General features: G+C 36.2%; 1 protein-coding gene, 1 long non-coding RNA gene and 1 pseudogene across 2 annotated transcripts in view; 1 reads left to right on the top strand and 2 right to left on the bottom strand.

The window, feature by feature from the left end:
- The window catches only part of LOC141371499 (uncharacterized), a 66233-nt gene that overhangs the window by 18769 nt on the left and 20086 nt on the right, over positions 1 to 27378 (bottom strand). Inside the window, exon 2 of the long non-coding RNA XR_012376496.1 lies at positions 10885 to 10946. This is a non-coding gene — a long non-coding RNA (uncharacterized lncRNA). The remainder of the gene's footprint in view (positions 1 to 10884; positions 10947 to 27378) is intronic.
- Positions 3218 to 10811, bottom strand: LOC112820439 (eukaryotic translation initiation factor 2 subunit 1-like). Its single transcript, XM_073887317.1, has 3 exons — positions 10778 to 10811; positions 4222 to 4480; positions 3218 to 4013 (listed from the first exon to the last, which is right to left on the bottom strand). The coding sequence occupies exons 1-3, from the start codon at positions 10809 to 10811 to the stop codon at positions 3620 to 3622; spliced, it is 687 nt and encodes a 228-aa protein (XP_073743418.1). The 3' UTR covers positions 3218 to 3619.
- LOC112820460 (5S ribosomal RNA) lies at positions 19778 to 19895 on the top strand (annotated as a pseudogene).

Raw genomic sequence — 27378 nt, 5'->3', positions numbered from 1 at the left:
AAAGAAAGAAAGAAAGAAAGAAAGAAAGAAAAAGAAAGAGAAAGAAGGAAGGAAAGAAAGAAAAAGAAAATACTTAGAGTGAACAATGAGTATTCTCTGTAAGTTTGGATCCCCAGTTATTTAAAAGTTTGGTTTCTTTTTTAATTAGAACTACTGACTGACATTTACTAAATGTTTGCTCACATGTATTTGGATTCTTCTTCTTCCATTTGAATCTATTGCTTTAAACTGCTATATTTAATATTATCTTGGTTCTGAAATAGCATTTCTTTTCTGAGATAGAGCCTCAGAATTCGGAGTGGAATAATCTTTTAATTATCCATTAGATTAATTTTCTAAGATTTTTATTTAGAATTTTATGTATAGGTACAATGTATAAAACTATATGTCTATCCACACATATGAATGTATAAAGATAAATTTATAATTTAGTTTTACATGTGTTATCCTTTTCAAGCATTATAAGAGTTTTGCAATGAAAACTTAGCAATCATCACAAAATGAATGTGAAATATTCAGTATTTATTTATCTCAAATATATTTCAAAATTACACACACAAATGCACAAATCAAACTAATATAGAGTCTCTAATGTTCTTTGGAACAATTAAAATTATACTTAAAATCCGCTAGATTTGTGGCATATTGGCATTGATTGAACTTTGTATTATTCTTTACAGTTTGTCTTCCTCATATCACTTGGTATAGTGCACTTCTCATTTCTAATCGTGTTTTCATTTGTAGCTTTGCATTTTTTGTTTATTAGATTGTCAAACACTTACCTATTTTATTTAAAAAACGAACAAGCTGCTGTGTTTACTTATCAAGTCTTACCAAGTTGAGACTCCTATTTATCACTGCTGTGTTGTCAGAGGAAAGAGTATGAATCAAACAGAATTTTGTGTTGTTTGGTTTGCGAGGCTATATGGCACTGGGATAGAAGTCCATGAATAGTGGGTAGCATAGAGTCTCAGTAGATAGAAATGTGCCTTTTTTCATCCTTATAGAAGAAATTATAGATGTCTTATATGAAGGATACAAAGGGCTGGAGAGTTGTGAAGTGTAGCAGAGTCGTCCCGCGCGAATGTAAATGTTTTTAAGGTTATGTTGAGTGTTTAGATAAATTTTCATGTGACTCCCGTTTTCTGAAGGGTGATGAGGAGGAAGGGAGTTGGATTGTGTTGGATACAACACTGTATCTATAGACTACAGTTTTTGATTTTAATTAGACAAAACATTTATAGAATATTTGAACAGAATCCAAAGATGTTTCCATGAAGGACTCTTTAGGATACAGTGTGGGGCAGGGGGCGGGGCACAGGAAAAGGAAACTAGGATCTACGTAGCTCATTCAGGGCACAAAATAATATCATTTTGATGGGGATATGATAGGGACCTGAGCAATGCTCTTTTCTTACATACAGGAAACAAAATCTGACAACTCAAGGAATTGCGGATCAGTAGTAAAGGGTCTAATAGTGAACAACATTGGCAGATAAGAAAAATCCTTGAATTGATATAAGAGCAAAGAGCTGCTACAAGTAACACCTGGATGCAAGATGAATGCTGATCAGCACATAGTGACCCTAGGTGAGTGCTATATTACCACATGAGGTAGTAGCAGCAGGAAAAAAAAAAAAAAAAGTTATAACTTATTGGCCACTTTTCCCATAGAAAGCTGGAGTCTTTGTCAACTCCTCTTGAAATAGGCTTCTGATGATTTTGGTTAATACAGTGAAGCAGGAGCAATGCTAGGGGACATCCAAGGCAAGATCACAAAGGCCCTCCAGCTTCATCTTGGTCTCCCGGCAAACCTGCACTACTAGAATCGTCTTTCTGAATGGGCCTTCTCAGATGCTCCATTTCTGGCACCTGTTTCAGGCAGTGAGAATTCCAAGCCACATAAAAAAGCCCCAACAAGGAATCTTGATCAACAGCCCCTGCGGAGTCCAGCCTAAGAGCAATCCCAGGCCAGTCATCAAACATTTTAAAGAAAAGAATCTTCAGTGAATACCAGCCCCCATCATTAGTGTTACTGTCGGGTACTAGAGTCCTCGAGGCCAAGGACCTCGTCCTTGTGGAACAGGAACAAGCTGTCCCCACTGTGTCCTCTCCAAACCCCAATGCAGAGAAGCCATGACCATGATCAAACGGTGTCTCATACCTTAAATTGGGATCATTTGTTATGTAACAAGAGGTAACCAGAACAAAAATCACAAATATATATGTGGTTGATCGGATGGGAAGTTTTGCAGTGGGCTGAGAACAGAAAGTACGTATGAGGTAAGAATAGAAAAGCTGCATTATTAATATGTATATTTACCCTTTTATATTTCATTTGGAATTTTGTAACAGATACATATATACATCCATACACACATAAACATCAGTGACTACCATCTCTGCACACTTAGGTTAAAAAACAAATTTATAATCTAGTAATAATATATGCCAAGTGTGCTGTAGATTCTTTTAACAGATATTCTTATTATGCTTTCTTGACAAGACTAGAAACCAAGTGAATATTTCTGTTTAGAAAAAATATGTCATGGTTAAAGTATGTTTCAGCAAAAAAGTCCTTTTTTTTTTTTTTTACAGAAAGGAAAATCTAACTATAATGGGAAACAGAGGGTTACTCAAGAGAGCAAGTCCTTACTTCTCTCAACAGGAACCAGAAAATAATGCTTGAAGTTAGTAAGTCAAGAAAAACACTTTAAGCCAAGTATTCACACATAGACATAACAACCAAAACAACGACAACAACAAAAAACAGTAGTGGATGCTTAGGAGAGTGGAACCTGGAAGGCAGAGGACCCAAAAAGCACATGGTAGCTTTTCAATATAAGCCCCCGCTTCTTAAATACTTTTCTTTTTAAGTAAACTCTATGCCCAGCATGGGGCTTGAACTCATGATCCTGAGATCAAGAGTCACATGTTCCAACAACTGAGCCAGCCAGGCACCCTTCTGCACTATTTGATATGTTCACCATGTTTGTGTGTGTGTTTTTTTTTTTTTTTTTGGTTTAACAAATATTTTACTTTTTTGGGGAAATAAAACTTAAAGCTATATAACAGGCTCATTTACAAATATGTACACCAAAAAATGCTTCCTGAATTAATCATAATTAAGCATTATATGAAAAAGAAATATATGCATAATTAGGGACAATAGGCTTATTCCAATGGAAATATGGTTTGCAAACATGAAATGCAGAAATTTATTTAATGTTTGCTTGATACATTTTATATAGAAAGGTTGAGGCTATTTGCTTTGGGTGCCCCTGGTAAATCTCAGGGAGGCACTGAACTACAAAGGGATGTCAATCTGGAGACATCAGAAATGGACACCACAAGCTCAATTTTATGACTGTTCTTAAAGATTTGTCTCTAGTGAAGTTAGGCCCACTCCCTTAAAAACTGCTGAATGTTGGAGCTCTTGTGTGAAAACAGCTGACTTTTAGGAGGGCATGTCACGTTTTGGTCTGTTGGAACATTTAAATACTTGGAAATAAAAAATATTCAGCTTTGAAGTTTTCAATACTGGAAAACTTTCAAGTCTAGGGTTTACAGCCAGGAAGGGCTGCTTAGTGTTCCTTAAACTGGACTGTTTGCCACAAAGTTAATCTTCAGCTTTGACTTCCATTTCTTCTGCATCATCATCTCCATCCTCTTCTGCATTCTCTCTTTCAAGCCTCTCAAGCTGCCTTGCAAGTTCGGTCTCTTCTGTATCTGTGACCACTTTAGGCTCCATTTGAACATTGAAGACACCCCTCTTTTCCTCAGTCTTTTCTTTAATAACAGCCATAGCTTGATTGAGAACAGAGAGGGCTTCTGTTCTCTCCAGGGTTGTTGTAGTCATCACATACCGAGGAGGAGCTATTAGATTAATCTTGATGGGCATGGTTTCTGTAGAACAATTCAAACCTGCTCTCAGGGCTTCTTTTATGGCATCAATGCCTTCATAAGCCACTTCAATATCTGCTCGAATTTTGACAGCTTGTGGTGTCAAACGCCTATTTTTTTTAAAGATTTTATTTATTTATTTGACAGAGAGAAACACAGCGAAAGAGGGAACACAAGCAGGGGGAGCAGGAGAGGGGGAAGCAGGCCTCCCGCTGAGCAGGGAGCCCGATGCGGGGCTCGATCCCAGGACTCTGGGATCATGACCTGAGCCAAAGGCAGATGCTTAATGACTGAGCCACCCAGGTGCCCCTCAAACGCCTATTAATATTGTTAATAAGTACTCCCTGTTCATCTTCATTCAGATCTAAACTATCCAAAATAGATGGGTCTGAGACTGCATGCTTAAATGCATCATAGGCACCGTATCCAGGTCTCTTGTATTTGTCATCAAAGACCCAGGCAGTCCTCTGGAACAGGCTCTCCAGTTGCTCATCCTTGGTGTACTCTAACACCTCAGCAACATGATGAAGAATGCTGTAAACAGTTTTGGATTTGGTGAATTTAGTCCTAGATACTTCTTGCAGAAAATTAGATGTGATATATTGACATTTTATTATCTTTTAAATAATTTTGACTTTATTAGTTCTATAATATTCAAATAGTTCAAATATTCAATTTTATTATTTTTGTTTTCATAATTTCATTAAAGTATGTGACAAAAGAAATTATATATATACACATATATATAATGTTTCAGTATAAATGACAAAAGATGTTTCATATATATAATGTTTCAGTATAAATGACAAAAGATGTTATATACATATTATGATTCAGTTTCACCAATGTATTAAATTTAAAAAATTGCAAATACCCAATTACCACCACCAAGATGGAGATTATTTCCATAACCCAGAAAAATTTCCTTCATTCTTTCCAGTTAAACTTTACCTGCCATTCACTGAACATTGCTGCTTACTGATTTTAGTCGGCATAACTCAGTTTGCTTGTCTTTTTAATTTACATAAATGGAATCATAGGTGTAGTAGACTCTCTCTAACATGACCACTAATAATTCCCACTTCCTAATATTCATGCCCTGGTGTATTTCCCTCCCATTGCAATATGCTGGACCTAGTTACTGGAATATGCCAAAAGAAGTTTACTTCTAATGTTAGGTAGTAAAGAGACTGTGTCTTCTACACCAGGAGATCTTGCTACTTCCCTAGAAAGCCAGCCTCAATGTTCTGAAAGCTCCACACAGCGAAGAACTGAGGGAAGACTCATAGTCGAACAGTCCATGAGAAAACAACTCCTCCCAACATCAGCATGAGTGAGTGTGAAAACAGATCCTCCCTCTATTGAGCCTTCAAATACCCCATCCCCAGTCAACACTGACTTTAAGTCAGAGGTACCCAGTTAAGTTGTGCTCAGTTTCCTGACTCAAACAAACTGTGAAACAGTAAATTGTTGTTTTAAGCCACTAGGTTTTCATGTAATTTGATAAGCAACAATAGATAACTAATATATATATATATATATATATATGATGCATGGTTTTTACCCGTTTGCTTTGTTCAACATGATGTTTTCAAAATAATGTGTATTTGAAATCCACCATGTAATAGCATGTATCAGTAGTTGGCATTTTGTTATATCTAAGTAGTATTACATGATATGAAAATATCAGAATTTTTAAATCATCCCCAGTTGTTGGAATTTTATGAAAGCTTTTATTTACTTATTTGAGAGAGAGAGATGGTGAGAGAGAGAGAGAGAGAGAGAGAGAAAGCACAAGTGGGGAGGGGGGAGGGGGAAGAGGGAGAAGCAGGCTCCCCGCTGAGCGAAAGCCCTACGTGGGGCTTGATCCCAGGACTCCAGATCCTGACCCAAGCCAAAGGCAGACGCTTAACAACTGAGCCACCCACGCGTCCCCCCAGTTGTTGGAATTTTAATTGTTTCCTTTTCTGGTCTACCATGAATAGGGCTGAGTAATTTCCTATAGACATATATTTTCATTTTCATTTCTCCATGAAAATTGTTCCTTTGTCATGACATATGTTTCCTTTTTAAACTCAAAAGTTTTAACATTTCACACACCCATTAGCAATATATAAGAAGTTAACTTGTTCGACATCCTCTCCAACGTTTTCCATTATAAGTCTATTTAATAGTAGTTGTTCTAGTGGTATGAAGCATAACCCGTTGTGGTTCAGTTTGCATATAATGATGTTCACTATTTTTCATGTGCTTAGTCAACATTTTTATGTTTTTAGTGAAATTATCCTTAAGTTTTGTACTGTTAATATATTTATTTATTAAATTCAGTGGTTGTGTTCTTAATACTGATTTACAAAAGTTCTTATCTATCTTGGAAATAAGTTTTTTTTTCAGATATACCTACAATGAATATTTTCTCCCAGTGTGTGGCTTATGCATTCATTTTTCTTATGGTGTCTTTTGATGAGCAAATTAGTTATGCTTATTCATTTATTTACCTTTTATTTTTATCTTTATTCCTTCCTACATATTTGGACTTCTATCTGGTGTCATTTAACTTCAGAGTAAAGAAATATTCATCATTAACTGTTGTGCAGTTCTCCTGAGACAAACTGAATTTCCTTAAATTTATTTTTTTAATATATTTATTTTGCCTCATTTTGAAAATTGTTTTCTAAGATAAAGAATTCTAGGTTTACCTAGGCACTGTTGGTGGGAATGCACATTGGCACAGCTACTGTGAAAACAGTATAGAGTTTCCTCAAAAAGTTAAAAATAAAACTACCCTATGATCCAGCAATTACATTACTGGGTATTTATCCAAAGAACACAAAAACACTAATCCAAAGGGATACATGCAGTATTATTTATAGCAGCATTATTTACAATAGCCAAGATGGAGAAGCAGCCCATGTCCATTGATTGATGAATGGATAAAGAAGGGGTGTGTGTGTGTACATATATACATATATATGCATATATATATATATATATATAATGGAATATTATTCAGTAATAAAAAAGAATGAAATCTTGCCATTTGCAATGACATGGATAGAGTTAGAGAGCATAATGCTGTGGCACCTGGATGGTTCAGTTGGTTAAGCCTCTGCCATCAGCTCAGGTCATGATCCCAGGACCCAGGGACTGAGCCCCAAGTCGGGCTTCCTGTTCAGCAGGGAGTCTGCTTGTCCCTCCCCCCTTCTCCCCTCCCCACTCATGACCTCTCTCTTGCTCTCTCTCAAATAAATAAAATCTTTAACAAGAGAGAGAGCATAATGATAAGTGCTAAGTGAAATAAGTCGGAGAAAGGCAAATACCATTTGATTTCACGCACATGTAGAATTTAAGAAAGAAAACAAATGAACAAAGGGAAAAAGAGAGAGAGAGAGAGAGAGAGAGAAACCAAGAAACAGATTCTTAACCGTAGAGAACAAACTGATGGCTACCAGAGGGAAAGTTGTGGGGGGGGTGCATGTTGGTTAAATAGGTGATGAGGAGTAAGGAGTGCAGTTATTGTGATGAGCACCAGGTTATGTATGGAAGTGTTGAATCACTATTTTGTACACTTGAAACTAATATAACACTGTATGTTCACTAACTGGAATTAAATTAAAAAAAAAAAAAGAATTCTAGGTTTACACTTTATTTTGCCCCTAGCACTTTTAAAGATATAATTCCAATGTCTTCTTTCTCAGATTTGTTTTTTCTGATGAAACTTTAGGCATCATTTTTGTTTCTTTATTTGGAATTTATCCTTCCCCACTAACCCCAGCATTTGTTGTGATTTCCTCTTTATATTTAGTTCGCAGCCCTTTGACTGTGCCACGCCTCATTTGATTTTCTTTCTATTTATCCTGCTTTGGAAAGACAAAGCTTCTTGGAATTCTGAATTGAGTCACTATGACACTTTGGGAAAATTCTTGGCTTCTGTTTTCTTTGTTGTTTTTTTTTTAAGATTTTGTTTATTTATTTAACAGAGAGAGACAGAGCGAGAGAGGGAACACAAGCAGGGGGAGTGGGAGAGGGGGGAGAAGGAGGCTTCCCAGTGAGCAGAGAGCCTGATGCAGGGCTCGATCCCAGGACCCTGGGATCATGACCTGAGCCAAAGACTCAGGCTCATGCTTAACAACTAAGCCTCCCAGGCACCCCATGGCCTCTGTTTTCTTAATATGTCTTGAATCCAATTTCTTTCTGCTCCCCTGGGACTCCAATTAAATGTATGCTAGTATATTTGATGTTTTCCACAGAGCTTGGATATTCTTTTATAATTTTTATTACTTTTACTCTTCATCTTTGATATAATTTATAGATTGACTTCAAGTTGACCGATTCTTTTTTTTTTAATTGTGTCTAATTCACTGTGAATTTCAGTAATGATTTTTTAACATTATTTTATTTGTCAGTTCTCGTATTTTCATTTGCTTCTTTTTTTTAAAGATTTTATTTATTTATTTGAGAGAGAAAGAATGAGAGGCAGAGAGCATGAAAGGTAGGAGGGTCAGAGGGAGAAGCTGACTCCCTGCCGAGCAGGGAGCCTGATGCGGGACTTGATCCCGGGACTCCAGGATCATGACCTGAGCTGAAGGCAGTCACTTAACCAACTGAGCCACCCAGGCGCCCTCATTTGCTTCTTTTAATAGTTTCTATGTCTGCATTGAAAATTGCCATCTGTTTAAGTATGTATCGACATTTTCCAAATTTTTAACTAATATTTTTTCATAGTTTAAAGTTTTTGTCTGATTATTCCTAAATCTTCTATTGATATTTTTCTCCCTTGATTATGGGTATATGTTTGTGCTATTTTGGAATTTCACAAACTTACTTGTATGTAGGTCATGGTATATAAAAAACAAACGGTGGAGGTTGATACAAAAAAGATGATTTCCAGAACATCCCCCCTATTCTATCAGGCTGCTAGATTATAAGATTGATATCTAGTCAGTAGCTTAGCTGCATTTGGCCTTTTCACACAGCTTTTGTAAGATTTAGTTCACCACTACAAATATTTTGAGACGTTGATCAGGACCTGCCCTTTCATAGGAATGGAACTGGGTGTCTCACTCTGGTTTATAGCTCTGATAAAATCTGGCTCTACTGTGGGAGATTCCTTTTGCTTGTCAGCATACTGCTAGATTTTGGGGTGTGTGTGTTTTCTATGCTCTCTGCTTCTGCTCAATTTTTAACTGTCTCAAATGTCCTCTCTTCACCACATCTGCCTTTATCATGGTCTTTATCAGACTGCACCTGGCACTCAGTGTCAGCCATTCTTACTTTTGGAATGTATTTCAGCCCTCCTGACTTGTGCTGAGATTTGGGCTATTGCCTTATACCCTGGACGGCCTTATGCACCTTTATGGAGAAGTATTTCATCTCTAATTCCTGGTCCCCCACTATTGGCATTCTCTTCACATTTACTTGGTGAAGACTGTCAGAAAAAGTGTTGCCAAGTGGGAGGAGACTCACTCCATGGCTGGGAATCCTCAGGATTCTAATTCATCTTGCTGGCCTGTAGGCCACACATAGCAGTTAAAAGTCTGTGGGGATTTTTTCTTTTCTTTCTCTTTTCCCATGTGTATTCACCCCTCATTCTCTTCTGCTCCCAGTATAAAAGTTTTCTGGGATAAGTAGCTAAGGGAAACTAACTTATCTCCAATGAAGAGCAATTATTTTTCTAGAATTTATTTTATTTAGATTTTTTTTTAATGCTTTGTGCTCTGACAGAGAAGAGAAGGCTATGACTTTGTAATTTATAGGGCTTGGTCTTACTATTTTAATAGGAGTGGTGGTCACTTGTAACTTACTACACCCTAACCAGACCAAAAATATTTTTAATAAACATTTAACTTTACTTTATTTACAAAGAAAAACACCCAGGATAATAATTTTATTTTTTTATTCTGTTTATTCATTTGCAATGCTGCCATATGTGAAAAGTTGAATTTTAGATGTAAGAATAACTTCTTAAAATGTTTAATAACTTTAATACTTTCAGAATAATAAATATGTAATTTAAGTTCTCAACTTATATATTGTTTTACCTTGAGAAGTGTTTCATTCTAATATTTTCTTCCATGAGATTTAACCTGTATATAAATCTAGAACTTATATGTTATCTTAATATTGAGAGAGATATCAAAATGCTAAGCCAATTAATTATTATATTTATAAGGAACTACCTCCAAAGGAAAAATAATGTGAGAAAAAAATGAAGTCTTGGTAAAGAAGTCACATATAAAGCCTGGTAGCATACTATGCTTTTTTTTTTTTTTTACTACAATTATTTACATTTTTATCAACAAGCTAAAATTACCAAAAAGGACTAATGTAGTTTTCCATCTTATCTCTAGTTTTTAATTCTGTACATTAATATTCTTTTTTATGTGAGAAATTTTGTATTTACCAGTGGAGTCTATGTGGTTTTTTTTTTTTTAGGGATTTTTAAAGTGTGAAATTGCTGGGGAGTTTGTGATGGCAAAATATTGGTTTATAAGGTATTTTTCTTTTATATTGAATATTTTTCTATTCTTAGTACACCTGAAGTTAAAAAGCTCTGAGGGGAAAAAAATAAGTGTGTGTGTATTTTTAATTAAATTATTTATTTTTATATTATTAAATTTCAAATGCACAGTGAACACCTATCCACCCTTCAAACAGATGCATCAAACGTTAAAATCTTGTTCACATCTGTCCCTCCTCTCTCTTTCTTTTTCCCAAATCACTGCAGATGTGAGAACCTTCCACCCTTGAGTGTGTCACCATGTAGGTCTCAGGAAAAAGGCCATCAGTTTCTATGTAATCATAATAAAGTTACTACAAATGACCTATGGAAATCAAGATATGCAATAATATAACCAAACAAATATCCACTCACTATTTTCCTTGGCTGGATCCACAATTCTCTTCATATCTTCTAATTTGTCAGTCCGGGTTCATGCATCGCATGTTTCTGTGAAGTCTCTTTTATCTCCCCCAACCAACCTGATTTCCATTGCTCCCTCTGTTCATGACAGTGAACTTTTGGAAAGTACAGACCGGTTACCCTGAAAAAAAAGCATCCTGCATTGTGAATTGATCTATTTCCTTTTGACTAGATTCTGTCAATAATTTCTGGAAAGAACATGAAATGGGTGATGCTGTTTAACACCTGCCATACAACATGCATACCAGGCTGTCCCACATTGGTGATGGGAAAATGGAATGTTTAGTTAAGGAGGAGACTGATAGATTTCATTATTATGAAAGTGTATTTTTCAATTTGTAATTAAGAAGTAAACGATGGGGTTATTCTTTGAGACCATGTAAATAGTCTGTTTCTTAACAAAAATGAATTCACACAATGATTTTTAGTATCTCGATTATCTTTGCCTGAATCTTTAAAAACTTGTGATTTTTTATATCAATTGTTGTACATTTGTAAACTGACATATCACTACAAAAAAGAAACTTTCTTCACTTTTTTTTCTCTTTTCTCCTTATGGAGTCACATAATTTTTTAGTTAATTCAGTTTGTTATAATCCATTACTGTCATGATTCTTCTCTATCCTCAAATTGTCAATATGTCAGTATGATCATTGCCAGCTTTTTCATCCCTTTTCATCTTAGTCTTTTTTTTTTAAGGTTTTATTTATTTATTTGACAGAGAGAGACACAACGAGAGAGGGAACACAAGCAGGGGGAGTGAGAGAGGGAGAAGCAGGCTTCCCGCGGAGCCCCTATGTGGGGCTGGATCCCAGGACTCTGGGATCATGACCTGAGCCGAAGGCAGATGCTTAACGACTGAGCCACCCAGACACCCCCCTTTTTCATCTTAGTCTTAACATCCTATTTTTTGTAAAATTGAAGTAAACACATAAAAAAAGTGCATAAGCAATTTTACTCCTTGATACATTTTCACAAAAAGCATGGATATTTTTATCTGCTAATCAGATTAAGGAAATAAACTATATAAAAATCTAAGCAATTCTCCTGATATCCTCTCCAATTATAGTTCTCCAAACAGCCACTGTCCCAACTTCTAAGCTTTCCAGGATAGTCAGAAGAGCCACCCCATCCCATAGTCCTGGTAGTCATTATTCTTAACATAACAGGCAGGTGCATTAGTCCTTGGATCATCCAGACTCTTGCTTCAGAATTAATTATTCCTAATGCTACTACATGTCACTAATTGCTATTATTTCTTATTGGCTGTTACTGATATCAAGTCCAAGGATACCTGTAAATGAATTCCTAAATCTCATTTTTCTGGGACCACTCTTTTGAACCATATCCTGAGCCAGCCAGGTCCCATCAGAAAAGCAAAATCTAAGTTATGTATATCAAAACAGAAAGGTTAACATGTGGATTTAATATGAGTTATTGGTGAAATGAACCTGAAACAGGGACCTGAGGGAACACTGAAATATTTAACCTGTCACTTCGGAAAGAAGTCACTGCTTGGAGTGACAAAGAAAGCTTTTGGTTATTAGTATCTAGAAACTTGAAGAATGGATATAGTGCTTAATTGTATGTGCCAACTTTACTGGGCCATGGTGTGCCCAGATATTTAGTTCAATATTTTTCTGGGTGTTTTCGTGCGGATGTTTTAAAATGTGTTTAGCATTTACATCGATAAGCTGAGTAAAGCAGACTGCCTTCCTTAGTGCGGGTGGGCCTCATAGAATTAATTAAATGTCTGAATAGAATAAAAAGGCTGAAGGAGAGGGAATGCCTGTCTGACTTCCTTAAACTGAAGCATTGGTCTTTTCTTGCCTTCTGACTCAAACTGAAACACCAATTTTTCCTGGGTCTGTAGTCTACAGGCTTTTGGACTGGAACTACCATCCTGAGTCTCATTCATACCTTCTGAGTCTCAGGCTTTGTGACTCATACTAGAAATAGTCCATAGGTTTTCCTGGGTCTCCAGCTTGCTGAATGCAGATCTTGGGACTTGTTAGCCTCCATAATCACATGCACACACACACACACACACACACACACACACACAAAATGATGCTAGTTCTGGAAGTGCTAGGAAAAAAAAAACAAAACTTGAGGTGGTACTCCAACCACTGCTGGGTAAAGAACCATTTCTGTGGTAAGTCTGTTAGGAAAGCAAAGGAAAAAAAAAATGGAGCAAATCGTTTCTCCTTCCTCCTACCTTGCAGTCTTCCGTCAGAGCCACCTTCCTGGTACTAAACCTAAAAAAGAGTCAACTGGTAAGAAGAAAAATATCATTTGCAGAAATCCAACGCTAGTATCAAAGAGTAGCTTAATAACCCTGACTTCTGAATTGTAGATTAGATGTGTCAATATTTGAACTTCATATAAATGAAATCATTTAGAACAAATAGTATGTACTATTTTGCATGCCATCTGTGTGTCATTTATATATAACTCCATCTTATTTTTTTAAGATTTTATTTATTTATTTGAGAGAGAGAGAGCATGTGTGAGCAGGGACAGGGGCAGAAGGAGAAACAGGCTCTCTGCTGAGCAGGGAGCCCAATGTGGAACTCAGTCTCAGGACCCTGGGATCATGACCTGAGCCGAAGGCAGACAACCCATAACTCCCATCTGATTTAGTGTTGGCCAATACTGATATATTCTTTAACAATACTTATATTTAGCTCTTTTAGAGTAAATCAACTTGCCTTTAATTTGCTATCTGTAATTTCTGCAATGATCTTCAAAAACTCCAGTTGATGATGCCTAACATCGTTCTATATGAAAAAGCTTCACGTTCACACGGCTCAAAGGTCTAACTGCAGGTCTTCAAAGTATGCAGAGTATGAACTGCGGCAGCCAGAATCATGGCAGCACAGGTGTTTAGAAAGTTTCTTCCTGGGATGCCTGCATGGCTCAGTCATTAAGTGTCTGCCTTAGGCTTGGGTCATGATCCAAGGGTCCTGGGATCGAGCCCTGCATCAGTCTCCCTGCTCGGTGGGAAGCCTGCTTCTCCCTCTCCCACTGTCCCTGCTTGTGTTCCCTCTCTCGCTGTCTATCTCTCTCTGTCAAATAAATAGATAAAATCTTAAAAAGAAGAGGAAGAAGAAGAAGAAGAAGAAGAAGAAGAAGAAGAAGAAGAAGAAGAAGAAGAAGAAAGAAGAAGAAGAAGAAGAAGAAAGAAGAAAGCAGAAAGCAGAATGCTCCAGTGAGAGAGGTCCCTGCCTGAAAGGTGCTCAGGTGGCGAAGTGGGGCAGAATCTTAGGTGGGACGGTGTGGTCTCAGGATCCCTAGGGTCACAGAAAAAACAGGGGCACCTGAGCTGGAAGAGTTCCCAAGCATTGGTGCAGGGAAACCGGCTACAATCAGTGAGCCAGGGAATGGGGTTTAGCTGGCTTTGCCATAAACTGCAAACTGCAGCACCATGGGGGGGCCCTCCATGGGGGGCCCTGCAAACTGCAGGCCGGGGCTACTCGCCTCCCTTCCCCTGGAGGATGCACTATGACCCCGCAGGAGTCTGCAGAGTTTGGCGACACAAAAGTGAACACTGCTTTTCCCTAAAGGTTTTCTGAGAAGAAGGGGCCTCAATCTTTCCGCTCCCGATGGAGATTGGGGCGTGGCCATTTTTATTTTCATCCTCTAAAGGGGCACTGAAAGCCTCAGGGAGCAAAATCCCCATAGAACAACCCGAAGCAACTTAGGCTGAACACAGGCCCTGGTAGGAGGTGGTGCAACTTCCCCCAGGCAAAGGCACCTGAGAATCAGTGCAACAGGCCCCTCCCCCAGAAGACCAGCTGGAACATCAGGCGAATACCAAATTTACCGAGCACACAGACCTGCAACATTCCAGCGCTAGGGGAAAATAGTATATAGAATTCAAGTTTTTTTCTCATGATTCTTTTATCTGTCAGTTTGAAATTCTCCTTTTCTCTTTTTTTCTTTTCTTCTTTTCAACTAGTTTCTCATTTTATCAACCCTTTGCTTTTAAGTCTTTTTTTAACTTTCATTTTTACATTTACATTTTATAGATATATTCTTCATTTTTGGCTTCCTTTCACTGTATTCAATTTTACTTTTGTATATTTAAATTCTGCTTTCTTTGCAATTTTGGGATTTAGTGCCTTCTAACAAACAGAACAAAATATCCCCAGGACAGGTGGATGTTTTGTCTACCTGGGTGATTATATTCCCTCTTTTTTTTTTCCCCCTTTTTTTGTTTCCTTTCTCTTTTCTTTTTTGTTTTCTGACCTCTTTGGATTTCTCTAGTGTGTGTTTTGCTTGGGTCGTGGTGGATATTTTTGATTTTGTTCTCTCGTTCATCCATTCTTCTCTGGGCAAAATGACTAGAAGGAGGAATTCACAACAAAGGAAAGAACCAGAGGTAATACTCTCTGCCACAAATCTAATCAAGATGGACATAAGTAAAATGTAGGGCAGGAGTCCATCAAAATCCTAGAAGAGAGCACAGGCAGCAACCTCTTCTACCTCAGCCGCAGCAGCTTCCTCCTAGAAACATCGCCAAAGTTTGGCTGCCACAGTTCAGAGGAAACGAAGGCAAAAATGAACTACTGGGACTTCATCAAGATAAAAGGCTTTTGCATAGCAAAGGAAACAGTCCACCAAACTAAAAGGCAACCTACAGAATGGGACTACTACCTTGTGTAGTCACAAGATGGAATTCCTTGTCCCTCTCTCTTCTCTTCTAGACCACACATGCGTGCCTGGAGAATGGAAGTGGGTCTGATTGATCATACATGTTTGCCTGGCTGGAATGGCACCAGAAAATTTTTGTTAACTGATTTCCAAGGCTCCTGAGCCTTGCTCCTACTCAGTTAAGTTTTCCTTAGCTTTGACCTTTGCAGAACTGGGGACTCATTAATGGGCATAGTTTACCATGAACTCTCAAAAAAAAAAAAAAAAAAAAAAAAGGAAAGTTCTTTCCTTAACATAGAACAGATAACTTAGAATTCAAACCCACCATTTTCCCTACTAACCAAAGGCTGGACCCAGCATCTCTTTAAAATTTTTACGCTTCTACAGAGTTTAGTCTCCTTCTCTATGCCATAGTCTACTTTCAGGTAACTATACTACAGATGATTAATTGACATATATTCCTGATGAAATACCAGGGTCCATTTGTGTTGTAATATTGCTCTTGAAATATATTGTAACATAGCTGGAGAAAGGATGCCTGCATATATTATATGGCACAGATAACTAGCCTGAATACACAAAAGAACCAGTCTAGATTTGTAAATTCCATCTGTACTTGTCAAGCTTGAGTTTGAGCTGTGCCCTATAATTCTAGGGAGACTTTTACTTATCTGTGAAATTCTGACTCCAAAGTAGGGGTCTTAAAAAAGTAATTCTATGCCTTCTCATTTAAGATAATTTCCTGAGATAACTAGAAAATTTATTCTTATGGGGTGCCTGGGTGGCTCAGTCATTAAGTGTCTGCCTTTGGCTCAGGTCCTGATCCCAGGGTCCTGGGATCAAGCCCCACGTCGGGCTCCCTGCTCTGTGGGAAGCCTGCTTCTCCCTCTCCCACTCCCCCTGCTTGTGTTCCCTCTCTCACTGTGTCTCTGTCAAATAAATAAATAATATCTTTTAAAAAAAAGAAAATTTATTCTTATTAACAAATCTAAACAATTTGCTTTTCTTTTCCTTTTCTTCCTTCCTTCCTCCCTTCCTTTCTTCCTTCTTTCCTACCTTCCTTCCTTCCTTCCCCCTCCTTTCTTTCTTCCCCTCTTTTCTTTCCTTTTTGTTCCTTTTACTTTTTCTCTTTTCTTTTTTCTTTTCCTTCCCTTTTCTTCCTTCCTTCTTTCCTTCCTTCCTTCGTTCCTTCGTTCCTTCGTTCCTTCCTTCCTTCCTTCCTTCCTTCCTTCCTTCCTTCCTTTACCAGCCACACTGTACTTACTCAGGGATTTTTAAAACATACATTCATTAGTCACAAGATTGTCAACTCAGTCTCAAAGTGGTTCACTGGTCTCCCTACAATGGGTATAACTCATTACAACCTTTTTACCATACATCTGTTATCAAAAAGGCCCTTGATTATTACATCAAAAGTAATTGGTTGTAATTCTAGATGTTGTTAATATGCTCTTTGTGCATATATGTGATCCTAGGAACTTTTGTCTGTGATGTGTCAAGTTTCCACATGAATTTGGAGTGGTTCTCTGCCTTCAAATTTAGATTTGCAAGAAATAGGTTTATAACATGTGCGCACACACACACACACACACACACAACTGGATTTCTTACTGCATCACCATCCTGATAGAATGGCAGGAAAAAAACTAAACCAGTCTTTTCTGTGAACCATCCCTCCCTGAGAGGAGTTGGAGCCTCTGATGGATGGGTCAGGAATTACCAAAACAATAAGAATTGGCGATCTAGAATGTTTCCTAATATTTGCATTCTTATTCAATGTATTATTTAATATTTGTCTCTTCAAATATCGGTTAGATCTTTGACAATAGTACCATATACTATTTAACTTTATTTTTAAAATATCTCAGAACGGATTATATCCTTTACTCTGTGTTTCTTATTTTTTTTAAAAAAGAGCACATAATGAAATACTTTGAGGCAAATTACAAAATTGTGCAATGTATTTAAACAAGTAAATATGCAAGATCAATTACACAGTATGATTGTTAGTTGTTTTGTCTGAACCTATATATGTTATTTAATAATATTTCTATAAAGCATATTTTTAACACATTTTGAGGCTAAATTTTGATTAAGTTTATTCACCTTTATCAAGTTAATTATCCCATTCCAACTTCTCACACCCGCACTCATATACATACACATACATGTGTTATGCAAACACAATTTCAGAGGATAGTTTGATGGATATTAGAGTTTATCAGTTAATGCCCCAAACCATGTCCTATGTGAAATAAGATGTATTTATGTATGTGAATTTGTGTTTATGTATGTCTGAATTTGTTATTGGTGTAGAAAATAAATAAGAATTTGAAAGAAAACAAGGGCAATGCTAATTTGGTTAGCTTTTACAAACTAAAGTAACAATTTTGGATTGTATAAAAACTCTTGAGATTAATTGGATCAATCTGTTTATTGTATTATCCACATAAATATTTTTGAATAAACAAAATTGGATACATCCCTATTATAATCAATTATATTTTAAACTCTTTGTGCGTTTTATGATATCCAAGTGAATATGCATGTTAAACTAATCCTACAAAAAAGAAAACATTGGCCCTGCTTTTATGAAGATATAATAGAATAAAGTGAACTAGGTAACTGAGGTATTGCAAAATGCCCAAGCCTGTTTTATATATTTTGGAACTAAACTTAGGCTAATTACCAGATATAGAAAAAAATAGAAGACAAATAGGAAAAGTTGGGTGCCTGGGTGGCTCAGTTGGTTAAGCAACTGCCTTCGGCTCAGGTCATGATCCTGGAGTCCCGGGATCGAGTCCCGCATCGGGCTCCCTGCTCAGCAGGGAGTCTGCTTCTCCCCCTGACTCTCACCCCTCTCATGCTCTCTCTATCTCATTCTCTCTCTCAAGTAAATAAATAAAATCTTTAAAAAAAGTTATTAATGGTTTATATTTATATATTTTGCCTTTGACTCTTATTATTGTATTGTTTAAATAATTTCATATGAAATTGACATTATTAATACTGGTTTTTACCAGAAATAAAGCAGTAGATAAAATTTAAAAATGTGTTTCACTCAATATTTTCACACTTGGCCTTTCTTATTCATTTAATTAACATATGGATATTCTTTAAAATTAAATGAAAATAGTTTTAGCTAATGGCTTAAAATTTCCTGTTGGATGGTATAACCTAGACTTTAAATGACACATAAATATAACCTTAATCAATAATGAATTAACAGATATATTTTATAATATAGCTGAAAACATTTTTCCACAGCTTCATTAATGGTAAAGATAAGACCAGTTGCATCCTTGATTAAGCTAAAATTATGTCAATGCTATCACACTTTATTCATCATTTACTTAGAGCCTATTGATAGTTCACAACTAAAAAATCATGCACAAAGATAGTAACATCATGATTCAGTGCTAATTAACTGCTTTTCCTGGAAATCTTCCTGTTAATATTATCATGTCATGCTTGAATATTTTGAATTATATTTTGTAAGGTATGTTTTATATAGTTTCAATTAATCCATCATTTTTTACTTATTATTGGTACAAGATAAACAAAGATGAGCCTTTGCATCTTACAATTCAAGTTTGTCTTTAAGTACAGCATAAAATTAATATCAATCAAAACATATATATGAAATTATTTGGATTAATCAATATTACTTAAAATTAACTATATATTTTTATAGAGAGTAAGATTTCCAAATTAGAATCTACCCTGTCTTAGGAACATTATTTCTTTAAAAATGCTTAGTTTATATACCCAGACTTCAAACCAATATAGTAAATACAGTGTTCAAACTCACCTACCTAACCATAATAGTTGACCCATTTTTCCTTTTTAAATTAAAGGCATTATTTTTTAAAGTTAAGATGTTTTAAACAGTCTGTTTATTGTATTATCCACATAAATATTTTTGAATAAACAAAACTGTATACATCCCTATTATAATCAATTATATTTTAAACTCTTTGTGCGTTTTATGATATCCAAGTGAATATGCATGTTAAACTAATCCTACAAAAAAGAAAACATTGGTCCTGCTTTTATGAAGATATAATAGAATAAAGTGAACTAGGTAACTGAGATATTGCAAAATGTCCAGGACTGTTTTATATATTTTGGAACTAAACTTAGGCTAATTACCAGATATAGAAAAAAAATAGAAGACAAATAGGAAAAGTCATTAATGTCTTATATTTATATATTTTGCTATAAAAAATAGAATACAAATGGGAAAAGTCATTAATGTTTTATATTTATATGTTTTGCTTATGACTCTTATTATTGTATTGTTTAATACCACACTGAACGAGCCCAATCTCATCTGATCTTGCAAGCTAAGCAGGGTCGGGCCTGGTTAGTACTTGGATGGGAGACCGCCTGGGAATACCGGGTGTTACAGGCTTTGGGGCACCTGGGTGGCTCAGTTGGGGTTGAGCGTCTGCTTAGGCTGGGGTCATGATCCTGGAGTCCTGGGATCGAGCCCCTGCTCAGCAGGGAGCCTGCTTCTCCCTCTCCCCCCTGCTCCAGCTCTCTCTCACTATTTCTCTCTCAAATAAATAAATAAAATCTTTAAAAAAAATGCTGTAAACAATCTCAAAAATTCTTTGCATAGAATACCAAACAACTGTTACAAATAAGTGTGTTGCCCAGTGTGTCCTCTATGTGTGGTGGATTAGTATTCTGGTATCAACCATTTATACCATCATCCATAGTTCAGTGAAAAGCCCATTGTGTTGAAGAAAAATATGTGTCTTTGCTATTCTTAGCTCATCTCCTATTTTCATTTCGGTGGAGTGTTAATCAGCTTTAGTGTTCTGCTGATAACCTCTTGGTTTCACAGCAGATGCACTGATAACACAATGTTAGAGCTCTCAGTGGCAAATTAGAGTCTTCAGAGTAGAAAACTTCCTCAACTGCGTTCAATGTCATATACTTCTAAGCTACTCATAAACCCTTAAAATTAAGTAAACACAAATCTGTTCCCCCAAATTATTATACTGTGAAGTATCCCAGCAACCTGAGAAAGCCTTGGAATGTCCTCTGAGTGACAAGAAATATAGAGATTTTTTAAAAAAAGATTTTATTTATTTGACAGAGAGAGAGACACAGCGAGAGAGGGAACACAAGCAGGGGGAGTGGGAGAGGGAGAAGAAGGCTCCCCGCTGAGCAGGGAGCCGGATGCGGGGCTCGATCCCAGGTCCCTGGGACCATGACCTGAGCCAAAGGCAGACACTTAACGACCGATATACCCAGGTGCCCTATAGCGACAATTTTTGTCATTCCACATTACAAGGAAGACAATCCTTGCTCCACTGTCAGCAATACTTAAGGGCCCCATGCTCTATTATTATTTCCAATATCCCAGAGACACAAAATATTAAGTGGTTAAAATGAGTGAGTTGCTGGGGCGCCTGGGTGGCTCAGTTGATTAAACAACTGCCTTCGGCTCAGATCATGATCCTCGAGTCCCGGGATCGAGTCTGCGTCAGGCTCCCTGCTGAGCAGGGAGTCTGCTTCTCCCTCTGACCTTCCCCCCTCTCATGTACTCTCTCTCTCTCATTCTCTCTCACAAATAAATAACTAAAATCTTTAAAAAAAATTAGTGAGTTGCTACTTAAACACAGTTTAATTCTGAGCTATTGATGCCAAATTATATTTAGTAAGGGCTATAGCAAAAGACTATAATAAAATCCAGGTCTTTTAAGAATTTAAAAATGCAAAAAAAAAAAAAAGCATACAAGTAAACATACGCTTACTACATGACCTAGCAATTTAACTCAAACATATTTATCCAAACTAAATGGAAACACATATGCACACAAAGACTCACATCAAAGTTCATAGCAGTATTCTTCACAGTAGCTAAAACTTGGTAATGACCCGAATGCCAATCAATGGGTTAATGGACTAACAAATTATAATAAATCCAATACATTGGAATACTAATCAGCAATAGAAAATAGTGAACTGCCAATAAATTCAAAAGCATTTAAGACCATATTATGTTTGGCAAAACAAGCCAGGCACAAAATGATGTGGTGTTCAAATACATTTATATGACACCTTAGAAGAGGATATTAATCTACAGCGTCAGAAAGCCTATCCCAGTTTCTACTTGGGACTAGGGAAAAAGAGCATGAGGACACTTTTAGAAGTTATAAAAATGCTTTCTACTATGATTAGGGTGGTGAAAACCATGGTATATGCATTTATCAAAACTCATTAAAAAGACACACTTAAAATGGATGTAGGGTTTTTTTACATGTAAATTATACTTCAATAAAATTGACTTAAATTTTCAAAAGTACTAATATTCCTTCATTGCTTACTGTGTAGGTTTCACTATCTCATAACTTTGCATATATTCTTTTACTTTCATTTGGTGATTCAAAACGGTGTTAAAAGTTATTTTAATGTAATTTTTGGTATCTTATTTTCATCATGAGTTTTAATTATCATAAAATAGGTGACAAAAATCACATAAGTAGGAATAAAAATGTTCAGGTCAATCCCGTATTCCCACTTTTGCAATAATAATAGAGTATTAACTTGAAAACCAGTCTTTTCTTAATAATACAATAGTTGGAGTGAAACCCACTCTTTCTACTGCCACCATGTAGTATAGTCTCTTTGATATGTTTTATAGATTGCTTAATTTGACTGCTATAAGTCTTTGATGAAGGTTCCTGCCTATAAAGTGGAATTTCACCAATTCAAAACATTTTTAGAATTATTTCAATTAGAATATTTTTAATATCTGTTTAGCAATTGCATTCTCATGAGAAAGGGTATATTTTATTTTAGTCAGCAAGTCAACAAGTATTTGTTGAGCTCTCACAGGATGTCTTATATTGCACTAAGCAAGTTTATTACTTCCTTACAAGTACCTAGGAAACATGGAGATGTTTTCCCAGAGTGGCTGTAAAACATATTTCATGGTATTGATTAAATAAGGATGAAAGAAAAGGGAAGAAATTGGCATTTCCATGTAAGATTTTTCCTTTTTATGGCATAGTATATGCTTTCATAGAAATGTCTTCCATTTGAGTATAGAAGATAAATTGTATTGTGAGTATTATCATACATATATCAGAAACTGACACTAACTTTAAATACAAAACTCTTTGAGAAAAGATTTCTGCTGTCTCTGTGTGTATCCCTATGAACAAATGAAGGGGTGGAAAATGAGATATTGAGGCAAATGAAAATCCCTTTGGGCTTATTTATTTCATATAAGTTGCCTAAGTGCAAGTTCCTTTCCAATGCTAAATCCTACATTACAATTTCCAAATTATGAACTGGCAACTTCCCTGAACCTTGATCCTTTGATTCTTCCCTGTAACAATAGTCAATTCCACATTCATCCATCAATCACCGCCTACATGCCCACGCCAAAATTAATTTCACACTACCCCAGTGAATATCTTCAGTGTTAGCTACTTTATAATTTAATGTAATGACACATATAACAATGTTTTTTGGAAGATCACTTGCTGGTTTGGGAAGCAGAAGTGCCATCATTCAGACATGTGCACACAAAACTCTGAGATTTTACAAGCATTTTTTTCTTAAATCAGAAATCATTGGTTATTTTCTGAAATCCTAAATGCAGTTTTATCCAAATTACAGCTTTTCAGTTTTCTTCCAAGTATCCAGTCAGAAGGTGATATAAATATATACTTGAAAATGCCCCCAAAAAAGTGTGACTAGTATGGTTGTGCTTCTCTAAAGTATTCAATCTTAAACTCTGAAAAATGATATTAGTGAGAAGATACAGTGACTAGCCAGTGGGTATTATTTTAAAACAGACACAAACTTCTCGATTTCTTCTGTGAATGTTGTGGGTAAAAAGATTACAAATACCTATTTTGCTGATCCTTATCATACTTAGTCTTCCTGTAGTACAAGTACAAAATAACAACAATTAAAATGAAAACAGCATGCCCACTACTTTTTCTTTTACTTTACACTGGTTTAAATGAAATAATATAGCAAAAAAAGAATACTTAAATGAAAACAATACACATGCTATTTATATGCAATGTTCAGCCCCTTTAGCTCAAAAGAAGGAATAGAAGAATGTTATTATTCCTGTTAGAAGGAGGACTCCATTCATTTCTATGAGTGGTTGACTTCAGGGTAAGTTACAATTTAAAATTTCCTACTGGGTTAATAGCAACTACCAAAAGTTCAGAAGAGCATTAGTAATTAGTTCTCCTAAAAGCCAAGATTTACTGGGAATATCATGCAGTTTAGTATTACACATATCCTGTTCTTTTCATTGTGGCTTAAAATACATGCAATTTAATGTTTCTATCCCTAAGACATTCAAAGACTGTGTCATAATCAGAATAACTTGACTATTTCAAGTTATTATATATTTATTTTTTCTTATTATTGTGATTCTTTAGAAATGCATAAGACAGTTTTAGTATAAAAGATGATGATCAATTCTCAACATCTCCGATCTATGATGTAGCTCATATATGTAACAGATTTCTCTGAATTGAACTAGTCTGGATATAGTAAGGGTAATAGTGTGATTCCAGTACAATCTAGGGAACTAAGATTTTAAGGACCACCAGTAAGTGTTACAAATGTATCTCAACTTCTACTTCTGAATCACTTGTGGATCCAATCCACTGACATGCCAGCAAGTTCTATATTGGTTTGTTTTTGTTTTTTTTTTCCTTCTCTGCTCCTCAGAGGATCTACTTGGCTTGCTGCTCAGATTCTTGTGAGTAGCATGGTGGCTTTCTGTTCCACTGTGTCCTTGATGCTTCTCATTGTCCAGCACTCTGCTCCTCTAACATCGTCATTCTTCCCCAGTCACTTCACGGAACTAGAACAAACCCTTCTCTTCCTGGCTTTTATTTCACTCTGTCACAGTGACAACAATTCGGAAATTGCTCTAAGCACTCATTATCTCACAGTTATTTTAATGATCTATTTATTTATTTCTTGTTACAGACTTCTCAGGCTTCCTCACAGGACTCGTGGAATGGGGAGTGAAAGAGAAGCCGACACAGAGGATTGCCTGAGCAAATAGCGGCGGTGTCCTAAAAACCAGCCTGTGTTTGACATGAAGCTCAAGGGCCTCTGTTCTCTCTCCCCCCGAGATGCTAATTCCTCACTTTGAGGTTCCTAGGTTTTCTGTGTGAAGAGAGCTAAGTGCCTTGCTGCTTTTCACACATATTGAGTAAAACGGTCTTAACAGTCCCCTCAGCTTGACTGAATTTTAGACAGATTTCCTCCTGGTTACAGGCCCCTGATCTCCCTTGTCTTAGAGCACTTACTTAAAAACAAAAACCTCTCCATTGTAATTTTTTCCTCTGCCCCTTTGAAATGTAAATCTTCTCCCAGCCTTTTGCCAGTTTTACAACTCAGGATTTTTTTTTTTTTTTTTTACAATTCAGGCACTGTCTCTGTGAAGTGTAATCATCAAGATAGAGGCCTTATCTCCTCCTCCTAGTCTCTGAAAAGGCAGGAGCCTCCTTTAATAAGCACCAGTTAGCAAAAAACAAAGTCAACCAATTCAATAACTGCTGACTACTTTTTTTCAGGGAGGGTTCTTAATTTTGTTTTATACTAGAAATTAAAATTATATTAATTATAATGGTATATATAATTATATATTCTAATAATATATAATGTACTATTATATTAGTGTATAATTATTAGTATTATATTAGAATTATATAAGTATAGTATATACTATACTAGATATATATTTTAGGTTTATACTCAAAATTGAGTGTGCTATTCTTTTAACGTGGCAAACCGAGGTGGTATGAGCTAATGGGGAATCCATCTCCACCACTGAAATAATAGATTTGGAAGTTGGACTGGGAAAATAACTTGCTAATATGGACAGTGAGAATTTTGCATAAGAAAATTAAATCCTATATACATATCTGAGATGCTTCAAGTGTATATCTTCCTCATTTAGAAGACACTTTAAAACATATCTTGGCTCAAAACAACAACAATAACAAAACATATCTTGGCTCTTAATTCTCTGCAGCATCCTAACTCCCCAACATAAATAACCAAGATGGAGTTTGGACTATATTAATCTGAGTTAAAGTAAGTGGCCACACTAAAAAATCCATTACGTGAGCGGGCTAGTGGCACTATTTATGCATTAATGCACTCTTCCCCAATAAATAGGCATCTGTCTTAAAAGCTTAAAAAATAAAGGTGTTTATTTCAATCAGTTTATGTAAGTTCTTATTTGAGTCTGGGATAAGCCTACATTACAAGACATGAACTCAGAGCAAGTGAGAATCTTTTAACTCTTTAGGATTTCAGATGACTTTTGAGAATAATTACTATATTTAGGGAAAAGTTACATTTAGGATGGAGAAGAGAATAAAACTGAGAATTACAGAAACAGTTCTGTTTTTATATTTCCTAAGTGATAAAGATCAAAGAGAAAATGCAATAAAGATAATTTTTGCAGTAAAAGTAGAATGAGACTAAATTATTATTTCCTTTTTGCAGACTGCTACTAAGATGAAGGAGGGAAATGGTGACATAGTTAAGAGCAATATAGGCTAGACCCTAGGTCATACTCTGGTTTTGATTATGGCTTCTCCATGTACTGCCTGTGGGACTTTGATAAGTCACCTTTCTTTCATCTCAATGTAGATATTTGCAAAATGGGACAAAATACTACCTACCTCACCCTATTTGTATAAATTTTAAATCAGTTGAAATTAATAAGGTCCTCAGAAAGAAAACAGCTCTGGCACATAGCAAACATTGTTAAATTGCTTGTTAAATAACATAAAAATTTAAAAAAAATCACAAAACCAGTTCACCATGAATAACAGAAGAAATGGGGCTCATTTCGATGTAATATAATTCAAAGACCGAGAATTAAAAGAAAGAAGATAGCACAAAACAAAACTATGAAACTAAGGATCCTAAAAGTGCCTCATACAGAAGAAGCCATGCCACAAAATCCTAAACAATAATCTTGAACGTAGTGAGAAGCATATTGAGTGGTGAAATGTATATTTTTTCTTCCTTTCCTGGAAAGCAAGGAAAAGGTCACTTATGAAACTAAGAGGTGAGCGGGGTGAGTACCTTGGTGGAAACAAGGGTGACCTGGAGAGAGAACATGGAATGTTAAGGAGCAAAGTGGACAGTCATAGGTTTGAGAGATGGGATCAAATACCCATAAATTCAGATTTCCTCACTCATGCCCTCCCGTGGGGATCCTAAAGAGGGGGAAAAAGTAAAAAGAACTATTTTCCACTTTCGTACACGGGAAAGAGAGTCAGGAGTTTTCTCTCTAAATTTATTGCATCAGTTCTTGATTACGAAATGACCAAAAGCACTCTATCTACTGTAAGTGGAAAAAGAAGTCATTAATGGTTATTAGGGAACTTGCAGATTCGTTCGGAGGAACAGAGAAATTGTGATCCTGCTTCCCTTCCAGATGCCTCCTGGGAAGACACAAAAGAACCCCCCTGGGCATAAAATGTCACCTCTGTTTCTAAGGAGCATGAAATAAGTATGTTCATTAGACAGCGGTAGCTACTGTTACCAGACCAATACCATCCTGCAAATTGGTAACCACTAGGAACCTGTACTGCAGCTACATATAAAAGCTAAGACCATCATTGCTCACATCTGCAAAAAATGAAAATCCTGTGCTGAGTTTCTTTATTCATGCTGTTCCCTTCTGGAGAGAAGTCTCACATGGACATAGCTGAGTGACCGAGGACTCTGTTCTAGCTGCAGATGGAATTGGAAATGTAAGTCTTGATTCCTTTGCCAGGATGGTGGGATTCATAACATTTAAAAGATTTTTATTTATTTTTTATTTTTTAAAGATTTTATTTATTTATTCACGAGAGACAGAGAGAGAGAGAGAG

Source organism: Callorhinus ursinus, unplaced genomic scaffold (assembly GCF_003265705.2).
Source record: "Callorhinus ursinus isolate GAN/ISIS: 27379988/994484 unplaced genomic scaffold, GSC_fseal_2.0 scaffold3, whole genome shotgun sequence".
In the NCBI taxonomy this organism is placed as follows: Eukaryota; Metazoa; Chordata; class Mammalia; order Carnivora; family Otariidae; genus Callorhinus; species Callorhinus ursinus.
This window is presented reverse-complemented; position numbering and strand designations above follow the sequence as displayed.